The sequence below is a fragment of the Anastrepha obliqua genome, chromosome 4, assembly GCF_027943255.1.
Source record: "Anastrepha obliqua isolate idAnaObli1 chromosome 4, idAnaObli1_1.0, whole genome shotgun sequence".
Classification (NCBI taxonomy): domain Eukaryota; kingdom Metazoa; phylum Arthropoda; class Insecta; order Diptera; family Tephritidae; genus Anastrepha; species Anastrepha obliqua.
In genome coordinates this window covers 60,330,260-60,345,572 of record NC_072895.1, presented here as the reverse complement: position 1 = coordinate 60,345,572, position 15,313 = coordinate 60,330,260, and the positions used below count along the sequence as shown (strand labels likewise).

General features: G+C 32.8%; 6 protein-coding genes across 6 annotated transcripts in view; 2 read left to right on the top strand and 4 right to left on the bottom strand.

The window, feature by feature from the left end:
• The window catches only part of LOC129246132 (2-hydroxyacylsphingosine 1-beta-galactosyltransferase), a 72,952-nt gene extending 70,206 nt beyond the window's left edge, over positions 1-2,746 (bottom strand). The window contains exon 1 of the mRNA XM_054884694.1: positions 1,715-2,746. The gene's annotated coding sequence lies outside the window, so the exon portion shown is untranslated. The remainder of the gene's footprint in view (positions 1-1,714) is intronic.
• A 1,670-nt stretch (positions 2,747-4,416) lies between these two features.
• On the bottom strand, positions 4,417-6,654 carry LOC129245974 (craniofacial development protein 1). Its single transcript, XM_054884436.1, has 3 exons — positions 6,508-6,654; positions 5,551-6,452; positions 4,417-4,943 (listed from the first exon to the last, which is right to left on the bottom strand). Exons 1-3 carry the CDS (start codon positions 6,520-6,522, stop codon positions 4,847-4,849), a joined length of 1,014 nt encoding a protein of 337 aa, XP_054740411.1. The 5' UTR covers positions 6,523-6,654; the 3' UTR covers positions 4,417-4,846.
• A 182-nt stretch (positions 6,655-6,836) lies between these two features.
• On the top strand, positions 6,837-8,850 carry LOC129244018 (crossover junction endonuclease EME1). The gene has a single exon (XM_054881596.1). The coding sequence runs from the start codon at positions 7,021-7,023 to the stop codon at positions 7,948-7,950; it is 930 nt and encodes a 309-aa protein (XP_054737571.1). The 5' UTR covers positions 6,837-7,020; the 3' UTR covers positions 7,951-8,850.
• Positions 8,851-8,852: 2 nt separating this feature from the next.
• LOC129244020 (transmembrane protein 170B) lies at positions 8,853-11,736 on the bottom strand. The gene is made up of 2 exons (XM_054881598.1): positions 11,276-11,736; positions 8,853-10,828 (listed from the first exon to the last, which is right to left on the bottom strand). Exon 2 carries the CDS (start codon positions 10,225-10,227, stop codon positions 9,835-9,837), a length of 393 nt encoding a protein of 130 aa, XP_054737573.1. The 5' UTR covers positions 10,228-10,828; positions 11,276-11,736; the 3' UTR covers positions 8,853-9,834.
• Positions 11,737-12,075: 339 nt separating this feature from the next.
• Positions 12,076-12,528, top strand: LOC129244021 (H/ACA ribonucleoprotein complex subunit 3). The gene is made up of 2 exons (XM_054881599.1): positions 12,076-12,217; positions 12,280-12,528. The coding sequence occupies exons 1-2, from the start codon at positions 12,164-12,166 to the stop codon at positions 12,418-12,420; spliced, it is 195 nt and encodes a 64-aa protein (XP_054737574.1). The 5' UTR covers positions 12,076-12,163; the 3' UTR covers positions 12,421-12,528.
• On the bottom strand, positions 12,487-13,434 carry LOC129244019 (transmembrane protein 223). Its single transcript, XM_054881597.1, has 2 exons — positions 12,892-13,434; positions 12,487-12,837 (listed from the first exon to the last, which is right to left on the bottom strand). The coding sequence occupies exons 1-2, from the start codon at positions 13,337-13,339 to the stop codon at positions 12,542-12,544; spliced, it is 744 nt and encodes a 247-aa protein (XP_054737572.1). The 5' UTR covers positions 13,340-13,434; the 3' UTR covers positions 12,487-12,541.
• Between the last annotated feature and the right edge of the window lie 1,879 nt (positions 13,435-15,313).

Genomic DNA, 15,313 nt, shown 5'->3' with positions numbered 1-15,313 from the left:
TATTTGTATTTATTCTGAAGTTGTACTTATTTTATTTGTATTTTATATTATTTTTTCACAATATTTGGCTTTATTTTTTTTATTCCATCTTACCTTATTTTGATTTATTTTGTTATTGTAATTTTTTATGATTATTATTTTATTTTTTTTTTGTAGGTTGTTTTTTATCATTAAATAAACCCAACTCTACAGCATACAAAAGTTATATTTTATTGTAAAATAAATACAACTTTACAATTTAAATGTATTTTATTTTATTTCATTTTTTTTTTTTTACTTTAATGTTCTAATTTTTTCTCATTTTGTATTTTTGTTTATTGGATTTTATTTTAAGTCTTTTTAATTTATTTCTTATTATTTTATTTCACTTCTTTTATGTAGTTTTATTTTTTTATTTACTGCATGCCAAAAAGGAGTAACCAACATTAAATGGCGGCAGCTTAGCTGCAAGCCAATAATAAATAACAGAAATATTAAATGATTGACAAATTGATAAAGAATAAAGCGTTCACTGTAAAAACTATATGGCAAGAATTAAGTAGAACTGCTTTCTGCATATCAAAAATCAGAAATTCCGGGAGCTGAAATGTTGTGACGTTGTCTGCTAAATTTGTACGCACTAATCCATGCGCTGAGATGACAATTGGCAGGATGTACGCCTTCCTTAACTTCCATTGGCGTTTGACATCAATCCCTAAGTCAGAATATTTTGATATTTTTCCTGCACATGTTTTTTGCATTTTTTTCGTTTTATTTTCTTTCATTATATTTTATTTTACTTTGCGTTATTTTTATTTATTTTTTTTTTTTGTTATTTGATGTTATTTTATTTCATATTATTTTATTTCGCATTATTTTGTTTTTATTTTTTTATTTTATGTCGTTTTATTTTTTTTGATAGTATTTTATTTCACATTCTTTATTTTATTTTTTTTTATTTTTAGTTTATATTCTTTTTCACATTATTCGTCTCTATTTAGTTTTATTTCCCATTCTTCATTTTATTTTATTATACTTGATCTTATTTCGTTTTGTTTCATTTAATATCATTTTATTTTATTTTTTGTTTTATTTACTTTTTTTTTGGTATTTGATGTTTTTTTTATTTCATTTCATTTTTTATTTATTTTTTTATGTTATTTTATTTCATATTATTTTATTTCACATTCTTTATTTTATTTGTATTTTTTTAGTTTATATTCTTTTTCACATTATTTGTCTTTATTTAGTTTTATTTCCCATTCTTCATTTTATTTTATTATATTTTATCTTATTTCGTTTAGTTTCATTTAATATCATTTTATTTTATTTACTTTTTTTTGTATTGGTTTTTTTTATTTCATTTCATTTTTTATTTATTTTTTTATGTTATTTTATTTCATATTATTTTATTTCGCATTATTTTATTTTATTAATATTTATTTTAGTTTATATTCTTTTTCACATTATTTGTCTCTATTTAGTTTTATTTCATATTATTTTATTTCCCATTCTTCAATTTATTTTATTTTGTTTTATCTTATTTCGTTTAGTTTCATTTAATACCATTTTATTTTATTTTATTATTTTTTTTTATTGGTATTTGATTTTTTTATTTCATTTCATTTTATCTTATTTCATTTGATTTTATTTTACTTTACTTTATTTTTTTTTCTTCTTTTTTTCATTTAGATTTCGTATCAGTGCAACTGCTATATTTCAAAAGTACACCTACCTTGTCTTTCTGTCTTTCCTTAAACTTCTTGTTATTGCTGCTTTTTTCATTCACAACCACCAGCACCGCCTTAAACAAGTTTTAAATATCCTTCCTTTCTATTCGGTCGCGTGCTCTGGCCTAGTCTGTTCGTGATGTCTCCGTTGTCGGAAGTTAACCTCCTGTTTTTCCTTTAACGGCAAATTATGTAGCGATAAATCGACGCGGCACGCCGATCAACGCTATTCACTTGCAGCACAATGCAACAAATAGTTGCAACACAGCTTCACTTTTCGTTGGTGGCTTTCAAATCGGTCACTGACTACTTTATTACTTTTATTTTTGATTTCAATTTTTATATTTCGTATTATTTTGGCGCTATATAGTTGCACATTGCATGCATGTACATATTTTAGGCGGTTTATTTTCGGTTGCGACAACGCACTTTCACCATGAAGTTGCACAATTAAACTAAAAAAATTTACATACATACACAAGTTATACTATTTAAAGATTTTTGCAACTGCAAATGCAATATTTTTCGCGAAGTAATTACAGTAGTTTGCAATATATTTTGCTTTTTCATATTTTAATTAGAAACATGCACATACAGACATACATAAGTGTACACTAAATTAAACCACAACGACTAAGCGATGCAAACATAAGTCCCAAAAGAGTTGTTGGTGCTTATCATAATTTTTTTCACAATTTCTTCACAATTTCTTTGCTTTGTTTATTTGCTTTTTAACATCAACCGTCGTTGAAGGAAAGGGAAATCCACCGGAACTATTGTCGCTTTTTCACGCTTCACTTGTTATCAACAGAAAGTGATCAGTGTTTAATAGGAAAAACGCAAAATAGTAGAAATTATTTGTTTTCGGGGGAAAATGCCGAAGAAAAAACGCTACATATGTATGTATTATCACTACGTTGCATTGTTGTTTCAGCCTTCTTTACACAAACTTCCTTTGGTTCGCCAATACCGCAACGGGCAGTGTCTTAAGACGTCACAAACGCGCCAACAGTCGAAAACTAACTGAAGGGGCACTGATAAAGTTGGTAAAGTTTTGGTCAAACAGCAGACAACAGACGATGGAAACAGCGCAAATCGAATTTTTTGAGCCAAGCTTACGACGGCCACAAGCGCAATTGAGACATACCGACAAACAAACTGTCTTACAACTCGCAATCAGAAATCGTCAGTTAAAAGTAGACAACGAGCGCTCAATTTTTCTATTACATTCTGCAGTCAAGCGATTTCAAGTGTTGATTTTGTATGGTTTTCTCAGTTGTTAAGAGAAATACAGTATTTGGCACATAGGCGCTCTTCGTTTTAATTAAGAGTAAGTTGTTAATTTAATAATCGATAAGCAAGCGGACTAATTTTAACATTATTGGATATTATTCTTATTCTCCTGGGCGGCATTACCTTCAAACTTCAAAACAACAGCAAACACGGAGATTGGCTAAATTACGTTCCCACGACAGTCGGTTCTACGTAACCGGAACGACCCGGATTAAGGGGTTAGTGGTAGTCAGAATTTTCAAAAAATCGATTTTTTTTTTTGCATTTTCTTAAAGTATACTGTTTTAAAAATATTGTGTAAAAATTTGAAGTGAATCCGACAAATACTTTTCAAGTTATTCAACAATTAACAAAGGGCGCTCGGCCGCTCCGGAGCCGATAGCAAAACTTTAAATGCGTTTTTCTCAAAACTATGTTTTTCAAACTGGTGAACACTGTAACTTAAAAACCGCTACGTAGATTTCAATAAAATTTATACAGCTTTTGAAAAACATAAAAAACTTGTGCCTGATCGAAGGATTTTTTTTTTTTTCAAAAATTTCGATTTTTTTTTAACAATTAACTGTTGGCTTTTTGCTCTAAAATCTGGAAAAAATTTTCTGAGGCCGCCATTTTGTTCATTTTGAAAAAAAAAAAAAGCTTCGATCAGGCACAAGATTATCTATTAATAAAACTAATTTTTCTTGTCCGATGGGTTTTAGATGAATCTGCAAGGACTTGTGATGTTCACCGCAAGGGACTTCTGGAGAAACGGGCTTCACACAAACAGCGATAACTTTTGCAATTATTAATTTTTTTTTTTGAAATTTTGGTGAAATCAAGTTAAAACATGATGTTTTTATGCTATGTTTTTATTTTTGTTAAATAAATTAATTAAGTAGCAAAAAAAAATTCGTGAAAATCATCATTTTTTCGGGCCTCTGACTACCCCTAACCCCTTAATATCCGGCCAAGGACTGTCACTTCAGCAGCATTCCCTGTATACATATGTATGTATAGAGAATGTTTATGCTGCTACAACAACAACAACAACATTGGCTAAATTGTTTATCCACACATTCGAAAGTGTCTAGGATTACATGAAGTATGTACGGGGTATGTTGTTTATATCTCTCTAAACTGGTGGCCTTATTTTTATACTTTAATCATTTCCTACCTATAGAAGCAAAAGCACAATTAAATCAGTCCTACTCACCTAAAACCCCTCTCCCTCTGGACCCAACCTATCGAAGTAGCACATTTTCTGGGTCTACTGTTAGATGCGTTAGACGAAGACAACGTAACTATATCACACTGAAAGAGTTTAGTAAGCTGCTACAAGAACAACTACTAAAGCGCAGCTACATACATATATCCTAGAACAAACTTAACTACGGTTTTTTTAAACCATTTAAAAAAGTAAAACACAAGAGAATTCTGGCTAAATTTTCCTTTATTTGAGAATTCTACGCATTTTTGAATTTTATCTGGACTGTCATTTATTACACATATATAATTTTTATAAATATTCATGTGTAGTCATATGATTTTTTGAAGACGGCGACTGATGAGTAACATAGCTCATGCTCCATAAGCATTTATGTTGTTTCTTTGCCATTTTATATGCGTGTAGTATGTATTGTAAATGTATTCATATTTTATTTTTCTATTATGGAATACAATAGGCGGTTATCAACTAGTCAATTTGAACATCAGTAAACATGCTCTATGAATATAGATGAAAGTTTGAATTGTTTCAGATACTTATGTATTTAGTTACATAGCTAAATAAGAATGTACGTGTCAATTAAGTTTTTAAAATATATATGTATGTAGGTATATTGTAGTATAAGTCTATGTAGGATTTAATTGTTATTATTGCGCCTTGTCTGACGTAGGTTCTTTTCAATTTCGAATTGCCGTAAATCGGTGCGTTGCAGGAAGTCTTGGCGCTCCAAGTAGCTGCAAATCAAAAAAATCATGTATTTTTTAATTAACGTTTGCTGCTTACCAAAATAAACATATTTCAAATACATAATACTATTCTACATATTCTTTTAAAAAGGTTACAACATCTAAATATAATTTTATAATTGTAAAGAAATAAAATAAAATTAGCATTTGCGTCGTTAAACCACACTTTTTTCAATTATGAATACATATTTAAACATTTCCAAACCAAGTAAAGTTTTTATATTTTTTGCTATCTACTGGGATACAATATAAATATTTTGCAAAACTGACGCGAAACATTGACTGAAAATTGTGTGGGGAATGTGAACTAGAATGGTGAAATATCGATGAATGTATGATATAAAAATTTATAAAAAATTCAATTAAATTCGAATGTAAAACATCTGATTTAAATTTTAAATACATCAATTCACCATTGTAATGTTTATTTCCGAAATTAATACTCCACATATGGAATATTCATGCAAAGTAAATGATTAAAAAACCTTTTATTTAGATAAAAACAATTCAAGCACGTTTTTTGGGTATAACGTTTCGCGAATTGTCATAAAACAAAATTATAAATTTCACAACAACAAAAAACAATTATAATTACCCGTCTTTGCCTTTGTTGAATGTTTTCAGCTCTTCTTCAATACCTTCGTCTTGCTTGAAATTCTTCCAATCCAACTGTGATTTCTCTAGCACTGATATTTTCTTCGTTTTTCCTATCTTATTGAGTATTGAGCCCAAACCACTGCTTCCACTGCTACCAGCCATTGGTCTTTTTAATCCAACAGGTAATCCGACACGCAAAGCCGACGATCCAGCAGCTATCCGTTGCACCATCGCTTTATTCTCCTTAACACTGTCAGCATTGACAACTTTCTCTACCCGCACTTCTTCTCCCGCAAAATCTAAAACTTCTGTTACTGTAGTTGTCTCGTGTTTTTCAGTTTCCGTTGGCTTTTCCTTAGAGGTAGATTTTTCTTCTCTTTTTACATCTTGCTGGGGGCTATCAAGTCCCTTTTCCGTATTAGCTCCTGACGCGCTATTAGCCTTTGTGATACTACTTAACTGTTTTGTGGAGTTATGCACTTGGACCGATTGTTTTGGTTTTACATCATTCAGAAAATTTGCCCAGAGTGCATTAGATCTGGATTTATCTTCCTCTTCTGAATCCAACGTATTCCTCTCTTTACCACTACATAATCGCTTCGAAGCATCTGTTTGTCGCGTGTTGCGTCTGCGCTCTGTGTCTGCTTTAATCGCACTCTCATCGTCGGAATCACTCGAACATGACTCGTCTTGGGCACGTGCACGTTTTCGACCTTTTAACTTTTTCACCTGTTTTTTAAGATCACTATTCTTTGGCTTTACTTTTTGTGGTATTTTTGCGTTACTCTCATCTTCGTCGCTACAACTAGAAAGTTCACTAGATGCCTCCTCAGAAACCTCATTACCGGCTTCTTTCTCTGGGCAGAAGTCGCTATCACTTGCATCGCTATCATTCAATTCCTAAAAGCAAATGTATTATAAAATGTCCATATTATTAATAGCAAAAATGGCTTACCACGTCCCGATTCATTTTAAGTTGTATTGCCTAGAGTAAATAATACTTGAAAAAATCGAACAACACTTTGATTCCGACGACAAGTAATTAAATTCTACAAACTTTTGTCATTTGCAAAATCGCTTTTGTCATTTCCTTCCGCTTTTGTCTTCTCATTCGTTTCAGCGATGCTTTGTAAGCAGCAACAGCTGACTTTTTGGTTTGGTGTTGCCGCGTAGGTCAAAATTATTAGAGATTAAAAATATGAATTATAAAATATAATACATTTTCAATATCGATACATAGATATGGATTGAAAATAAAACATGAATCGAATTTTTTATTAAAGTAGGACAAACTCTTTTTAATGTGCAAGTGTACGCTTAACTATCAATTTGAGTCAAACTAAATAGAGTGACGTTTTAAATTCAAATCCGATAACGCTAAAATATCTTTGGCGCCAACGCAGGCAATTAATATTCAAGAAAATAACTTAAGTGAATAAAATCGAGCACATATATCAAACCGAAACAAATGGACACTAAAGCGAATAAATTACATAAAAAGGCAATACGTGACCAGCAAAAACGCATGAAACCTGGAGAATGTCAGAAGTATGTGCGCCTAGTTTTGGACAACGAGATACTATTTAACAGCACTACAGGTCTTGGAAGCCAATTACTATCGGAAATAGAGCAACATCAACTGAAATATGTAGTCCGTAGCTTGCCAGCGAAAATGTGTATATTGTGGGAACGCCAATCAGGACAACACGAATTAAAGCCCACAGATAATGCAACACAGTCTTTGAGTGCTCAGTGGGACATGGAGAATCAAGTTATCCAGTTCCAGACTGCAGATGAGCTAAAGAAAAATACAGCAGTAGATCAAATCGCTCAAAATCTCCGATCACTTTTTCCCAACGCGAAACCCACGGTAGCGGTATTGGCCCAGTGCGATAAAAATTCAGATTCAAGTACTCTTACGGCTGCGCTCATAGACTTACAAGTAATACACCAAGTAGCAACCTTGGAGATACCTCCCGTAGCCAGCGAAGTAGCGGCAATGTTACGTCGTTTCACCAAAGCCATTGCAGAAGCACCATACAAGCAACAAAAGTCCGAACATTTGGACACATTCAAGAAATTCCTAGCGAACGATAAGAAACAATGTGTACGCGTGGTGGGAACCAGCGGTTTTGGACGTCTGTGGCAACAACACTTGAATCGCTTACCTTTGGTTACCTTGGAAGTAGCGGAAACTATAATCGCTCAATATCCATGCCCAAAGCGACTTTTGGACGCATACGAACGGGATGCGAAAGAAGAGAAAAAAAGAATGGCCGATTTAAGGATCAATCGTGGAGGCCCGCAACCATTTCAAGCAGATAGACGCATTGGAAACGTGCTAAGCGAAAAATTACATCTACTATATACTAGCAGAGATCCAAATGCGATTATTTAATATTTTTTAAGGTGACACCTGCACTTACACTATAGAAAATGACTCATACACTAACATATTTACATAAGAGAATTTAGATAAGTTTTATATTTTTCATTTGTTTATTTAGTTGCGTTCTTAACGTTAGTCATATATTAACATTAGGCTTCTCATATATGTACGTACGTAATTAGTCATTTGGTCATTAATTTTAATATGATTTAATGTAGTTCCTAAGACTAAATATTTTTAAGTATAATAATTATTAAATATAATACCATAATACCGTAAGTTAGAATATTATTTGATTATACACAATTGCTAATAGTATTTATTAATTATAATTAAAAATCACATATTTGCATATTCCGTAATTTTGTTAAAAATATTCACTAATTTTTTGCTATCCTTGTAGTATATATTTGCTTAAGTAATTTGACAAATTGTACATTGAAAACGCTGTGGCCACGACCGGCTGCCAATAAATTTGTGAGATACTCGTATTAATAATCTTTTGTTTTTGGTAATTTCTGTCATCCCTAAGCGATTGCTCGCGTTCAGTAAAAATATAATAAGCAATAGAAATGTATGTAGTTATATAATTAGGTGTTTAGAAAAAAAACAAAATAACTGTCTTATGAAGTGTACATACACATATGCAGACATTAATGGAATATTAAAATCTTAGCTAGTTGTTTAACTGTTTTTTTTTTTTTGTCTTGTATTTCCGGTTTTCTTGCCAAGTTGATAATAATTTGGAGAGAAAGTTTGGGATGCACATAAATTAAAGGACTAGCAAAATGTTTTAATCAGCGAAGGGTACCAACTGGCTGCAAGTCTTCCACCTCAGCGATAGCGAATTCATACATTTCCTGAGGCATCCTTTATTTAAACAAAAGCAGATGGTAGTTTTTCACGAACCTGTTTTTTTTTTTGGTACGAATTAGTTTTAAATGCTGTTCAGTTGCGGATTTATACTTTGAATTTGAGTTGAATTGTGACAGGTAATTTAGCAAAATGAGTGAAAAATTTGATATGTAGGCCAGACTTTGATGTTAGGCAAGCTAACCAACTAATGTTATGTAGCAAATGTGCACAAATTATGAAACGATCGAAAATTTTGCCTATAAATCATTTTTTATGTATGTATGTAGTATATATTTTTTGGGATTTTGAGGAAATATACTATATGTTAATCTAATTGGCCGAAAATTTGTACAATTTTCATACAGTTAAAATTAAGTTCGTTGGCGTTTTAGCAGGGTGTGGGATGCACTCCATTCGAGTTTTTAGTTTTTTTTTTACATCTTTTGAAAAGCCCAGTTCCAGTTTTTTTGTTTCAGCATGAAATATATGGCTATGTCATGGCTATTATTTTTTATGAATTCATTTACTACATTTGGCTAATTTACGCTTACTGTATATGTTTTTATGTGTAAAAAGTTTAATGAATGAATGTATGTTTTATTAAATACTTGTATAAATGATTTATTATTTTTTTTACAAGTTGGTATATATTGTATTATTTCGATAAATTGTCAACAAAACAAACCCTGAAATAAAAAAAAAACTTAAAATATAAAAATAAAATACACAAATTTACATTGTAAGAAATATATATAATATTATGAAGACATAAATGTTTGTGGAAAAACTTAATTACAAAAATACATAAAAAACCAAACTAATTTTATATATACATGAACATTAAGGGAGTTAATATTTTTTGTATCTGAAAAAAAAATTCTTTTCCTTTTTTTTTACAATCGTAATTATTATATTAGACTTAAAACACTAATTGATTATCACTAAGACTTTACGTGTGTATCTGTATGTGTATATGGAACTGTCCGTCTGTCGGTCACTCACTCTTTGCCATTTTTCCCCCGTGTTAGTTCCCATTTTCTATAGTGTGGCCAAAATTCGTGTAAACCCTAAACACGCCGACACTATTGTTTGGCCTACTCCCCACACCATCGCATAAATTGGAGACATTGGCAAACTGGAGGCCCGATGAACGAATGCTATCACTGCACTACTGACGATGCCGCCCATCGCTGGTGATACAAATCCCATTACCAGAATAAGTATGGAGAAGAAGCGTCCGAATTTGTGTCTGCGCAGTGTCACAAAGGCAACTAATGCGGCGCATGTGTGTATGAAGATAGATGAGAATAGCGCCCACAGAAAAATGTGGTACCACATTTCGCGAAATGTATTGAGACGGTTCTGTGAGCGCAAGCCCATTACATCGGCAATGGTGTCCAACTCATCGGTGTCATCGAGGTCGGACAACATTACAAGCTGGATGGTAGACGTGTTGACGGTGGTGAGGTTACTGGTGGTGGCGAATGTAAAGATGTAAACAGCGCAAAGCTAATTTCTTGTTGTTGATCGATATTGCGCGCTCTATGCAGAACACCTGATAATTTGTGTATCTTTAGTTGATATATGGCATTTCGTGACAATCTTAACTAATACTAGATTTTTTTATGTCTTTGTTTACTATTTCTTATTGCTGTGTATAGTATGTCGTTTCAGTTTTTGATTTACTCGGCTGTAATCGTACTTATAGTAGACGAAAATATCACAAAACTTATTTGCTGATGTACCACTTTGGCCGGCGTACATGTGTGTATGTAGCTGTCTGATAAAGTCTATCTGCGGTGCCGCGTTTAACTAGTGCAAGTCTTGCGTTCACTGGTATATTCATACAAGGATTTCATTGCTATAGAGCTGATAAGCATAACATCATTTGCCAACAGATTATCCCAAACAATAATATTTATGTGGTCGTTTGTATGGCGTGTTTTCGATGTTAGCAAACGCGGCGGTGCTTTAAAGACGTTTTGGAAGGCTTTGGCATGGCTTAATATTATTTTCAATCGCATTATTGTATCTAAAAAGATTTCAAACAAATGAAACAATTATTTGATAAAATGAGTAAATAAAGACAAGCAGGCATAAAATATATATATATATATATATATATATATTATATTTTTTATCATGGAAAGAAGTGAATTTTTTTATTGTATCGAACCGATAAGCTATTAATTTGTATATAAATGATAGGAATGGGGAGGATCCAGCATCTTTGTATTTATAACATAACTTTATACAACAAAGCAGCTTTCGAGACAAGGAAATTTAAACTTTTATTTAATATTCTAGACAAGCAGATATATGTATTTCATTTGCACCATAAATATATAATATTTCATATGAAACACTTCTTGGTATTTGTTTTTATAGTAGAAATAGTGCCGGATTTCGGTATCTTAAACTGTTGTAGGATCAGCAAGATAAAATTTCTCCGACATTATTTTTTAATTATTTATACTACCTTCAAAACAGAGCCAGCGCCTTTCTCAATGCCCTCCGCAGCTTCCCTCCAGCAGCAATTTTCTTTGTGTCCAGTGTATATATATGTGTTTCAGCACATCTATACTGGAATTAATCATATTTCTCCAGTCCTCGTTTATTACTAAATTTTCTTTAGTTGTTAGCTATTTGATTACAAATCTAATAAGCATTTTCCCATAAAATGCCAATCGATTTGCAAATTACGGCCGCTACACCCTACTACCGCTGCCTTAACGTACACCACCCGCTTCGCTGACAAATTTTTTACAAGTATTATTTGCAATTCAACACTAATACGGTATCAATTGCGATCAATCACTATAGTACAAATAAACACTTCAATTTACAACATCAATAACTGTTGCAAAATTAGTTTTCTGTGCAAATTATTACTTTTTCTACCAGAAATCGTTTCGTCCATAACAAAGAAAATTAACAATGTACTCTTCTTCTTCCTACTTAATGTGGTTGCCAGAAATCATTTACTGCAACTAATTTACTCTTTTGAATGTTTTATTTTCTTATATGTATACAAATACTTGTAAATATAATTAGAAAGTTATAATCGATATCAAAGACACGTATTGAATGGAAACCAAGATTAATTAAAAAATTAAATAGGCATTGGGGGCAACAATAGAAAAATAATTTCATCAGAACGGATTAACCAGTGTTTAATACTTCTTTCCCACTCTCAAATTAAAATAATTGTGTGAGATTAAGTGGCATCTTTCTGTACTTAAACAGCTGTGTCGCTAGAAATTCACAATAAATTTTAATTCTGACATTTCTCATTAAAGAGCTGTGCAAAACACGTGTGAAATAAATAAATCGCATCGTTTGCTTTATTTTAAAATTTTTTAATAAAATGTATCTTATGTACACATTGAATGAAAAAGGAGAACGCGTCTACACATTGAAGGCAAGATATATTATATTTAACACTTATATGTGCAAAAACTAAGAGTTTCATTTTTTACATAGAAACGCACTGAAGATGGACACCCAACAATTTCTGCTCATCCAGCTCGTTTCTCGCCAGAAGATAAATACTCGCGCCAACGTTTGACTATAAAGAAACGTTTTGGACTATTAATCACACAACAGCCTGAACCAGTTTACTAATTTCCAAGCCTAATATCATCAACCTGTATATCAATAAGCTCGCTCCTAAGTAATTAACGTATTGAATATGAGTAAATAAACACTTTTATTAACTAAGCAGTAAAACTAGCAGCACATGTTTTTAATCAATACGTCGCTTCAAGCCTGCGGTATGATCAAATAACTTTGGATTTCGAAACTCCCCACGCATGTCAAGTACATAATAAAGAACACGATTTTTCACTTTGATGGGTAGTTGGGAGCGTGCTAAATCGCGTGACTCCTGAGCTGAAACATATTTCAGTGGTACAGTCAATATGCGGTTTTTGTTGAAAGGGCCATATGTTACAAATGCAACGTCCTTTCCACCTTTCCGAAGAATAAGGTAACGCACAGAACGTAACGTGAACAACCAGGCAGCACAGAGGATTCCGTACCCTAAAATAGAATTTAGTTAAGAGTCAGCGTAAACAAAACATCTAACTATACTACCTATTAGAAAACAGAATGTGGTAATGCCGTTCCTATATTTATTTTCTCCAAGATTTATACGTTGATACCATGCTAATTCGTCTTCAGGTAATTCCAGTACAGGCGCATCTTTGAGTGTTGTAAACGCAAAATGTGACAGATACGTCCAGAAAACAAACTGACACAGTGCAAAAATGTTCAGCACATTGTAGTACCTGGGGTTCTCATATTTAAAGAGTATCACATCCTTGGTGACGTTCGTGTTCACATCATAGGCTGGTGAACAACGATTTCGTACCGGTGCTCTTAAAATTACACTTTTTGGTTTGCTGAAGAATGATAAAGCTTTTGGAGCGGTTGCCTTATTTAGTGATTGTGCCAAGAGTGGTGCGCGATGTAGTAAGCGGTGTGTACTATTACGAAATATATTTGCAGTTGTATTTACGGTGATATTTAAAAAATTACTCATTCTGCAAAATACTTTTTATTGTACTACGCAACCACACTAACCTCAACATTTCCCATAAATTAGGTTGAAATATCGAGCAGCTGTTTTTGTTGATTTGTTTTGCAGCAGTATTGTGTGAAGCAAGCAGGCTGATAAACTACTTTTTTTCGAGGCAAGCCACGGCCTGTAGAACAGGTCGTAGGTAAATAAACTATATAGTATGTAAATGTACTTTATATATATATATATATATCTATACAGAAGCAAGTGTGAGAATTTGTTGAAATAGAAATATTAGACAAAATTTGGTCGATTCTAAAGTTATAAACCACACCAAAAAAAAAATCGAATTGGAAGATTCAGCTGTCAGTTGTCAATTGTATAGGAAACATTTTCTTTAGTTTTTAACTTTTAACTTAATAGTCAATGCATATGACTAAGACGACTCCTAAAAACTTATTCTGTTAACTGCCGAGTAATTATCACTTTGGTTAACAGGTATTATAATTTTTTTTCTTGTGGTAATTTATATCTTACGGCAGCCGCCGTAGCCGAATGAGTGGGTGCGTGACTACTATTCGGAAGACGTAGGTTTGAATCTCCGTACATGAAACACGAAAATGAAGAAAGGAAGACAAAGGCTAACCTCTGAATGCATTTCTGCCATGAAAACGCTCCTCATAAAAAAGTCTGCCGTTCAGAGTCGGCTTAAAACTGTGGGCCCCTCAATTTTTGAAACGCATTTTACAAAGGGTGTAAGTGCCAAATATGTATATGTGTAGATAATTTACATCTTAAAATTCACATTTATAAAAATCCGTCAAATTGAATTTGCATTAGAAACTGAAAGTAGGTGAGAAAAGATAATATTTTACGGCGATCCAAATGGATTTCAATATATCTGCTTATAATAACTATTCGGTCCAATAAATATATGCTTGTATGCAATTCAAACTGACAATTGATGAACTCAGATGTATATTTGTTCCCTCGAGTAATGACAGCTTCTATTACTTGTAAAGGAGCACAAAAACTGCTCAGCAAACAGTTTCTGCTTGGGTGCTACGCAGGTTTCACCCATTTAGACACCTGCTTGAGCCAAAGCCGTCTCCCAGGCACGTCAGGAGGCACCTCCTCAATTACGCCGACGACAAAACGAACAGGCAACTACTGGACCAGACAGCGTTTGGGCAGACAATAAACGACATACATCGGGAGATCCTTACCATCTTCTTAAGCTCCCGAAGAAGTCACTTCTTGGTCGGCGTATCCATGCTGTATGTTCGCGATCACATACAAACGTTATTTTGATTTTAGCCATACAGTTATCCAGTCATATTATTAACGATGCTATTAAATGTGGGTCTGGTTTCGCCTGTCCACTATTTGATGTGGTCAAGCCAAGTCATTACTGTTGTGCCAAATTATCATCTTCCTTAAATTTTGAAACTATGTCCCAAATAAGCGATTTTACTTCTTTTTCTTTGGGAAAGAAACTACTAGTACTCTCACTTTGGCAATCAGCTGATGAAAAAGCACCACCTTGTATGGATTCGCTTTGAAAGCCGCGGTTAATTGTATGGAACAGTTTTTCAGAGCTAGTTTAACTGTGGTAAACTTTTAAAATTGGGTTTAAGCCTGAGAAAGTGGTCATTTATTTATAGTTTAACTGGAAATCATAGCACTGAAAAACCGGCCCGGAATAGAGCTACCAACAGTCGGTTGTACGTTACCGAACGACACAGATTTCCTTTATATCGAGCCAAGGACTGTCACTCCTGCAGCATTCCCCGTGCATGTATGGGAAATGTTTTTGCTACTACAAAAACAACAACAAGAGCTACCTATATAGTCTGTCATATATTTATTGATGTTTCAACAACAACAAGGGCAACTTCATTGATTTTCAATAGAATTTAAATAAAAATGGTAGTATAAATTCAATAGTTTTTGTACAATTTGTGCTCAAACTGTTTTGATTCTGTCTTAGAAAGA

What these genes read in the sequence shown, in the direction of transcription:
- LOC129244019 (XM_054881597.1), bottom strand. Translation starts at nt 13,339, where the DNA reads ATGAGTAATTTTTTAAATATCACCGTAAATACAACTGCAAATATATTT. An exon ending in CACATTCTGTTTTCTAATAG is followed by an intron (nt 12,838 to 12,891) that starts GTAGTATAGTTA and finishes ATTCTATTTTAG; the next exon opens with GGTACGGAATCCTCTGTGCT.
- LOC129245974 (XM_054884436.1), bottom strand. An exon ending in TTCAACAAAGGCAAAGACGG is followed by an intron (nt 4,944 to 5,550) that starts GTAATTATAATT and finishes TTTGATTTGCAG; the next exon opens with CTACTTGGAGCGCCAAGACT.
- LOC129244020 (XM_054881598.1), bottom strand. Translation starts at nt 10,227, where the DNA reads ATGTTGTCCGACCTCGATGACACCGATGAGTTGGACACCATTGCCGAT.
- LOC129244018 (XM_054881596.1), top strand. Translation starts at nt 7,021, where the DNA reads ATGGACACTAAAGCGAATAAATTACATAAAAAGGCAATACGTGACCAG.
- LOC129244021 (XM_054881599.1), top strand. Translation starts at nt 12,164, where the DNA reads ATGTATCTTATGTACACATTGAATGAAAAAGGAGAACGCGTCTACACA. An exon ending in AACGCGTCTACACATTGAAG is followed by an intron (nt 12,218 to 12,279) that starts GCAAGATATATT and finishes TTTTTTACATAG; the next exon opens with AAACGCACTGAAGATGGACA.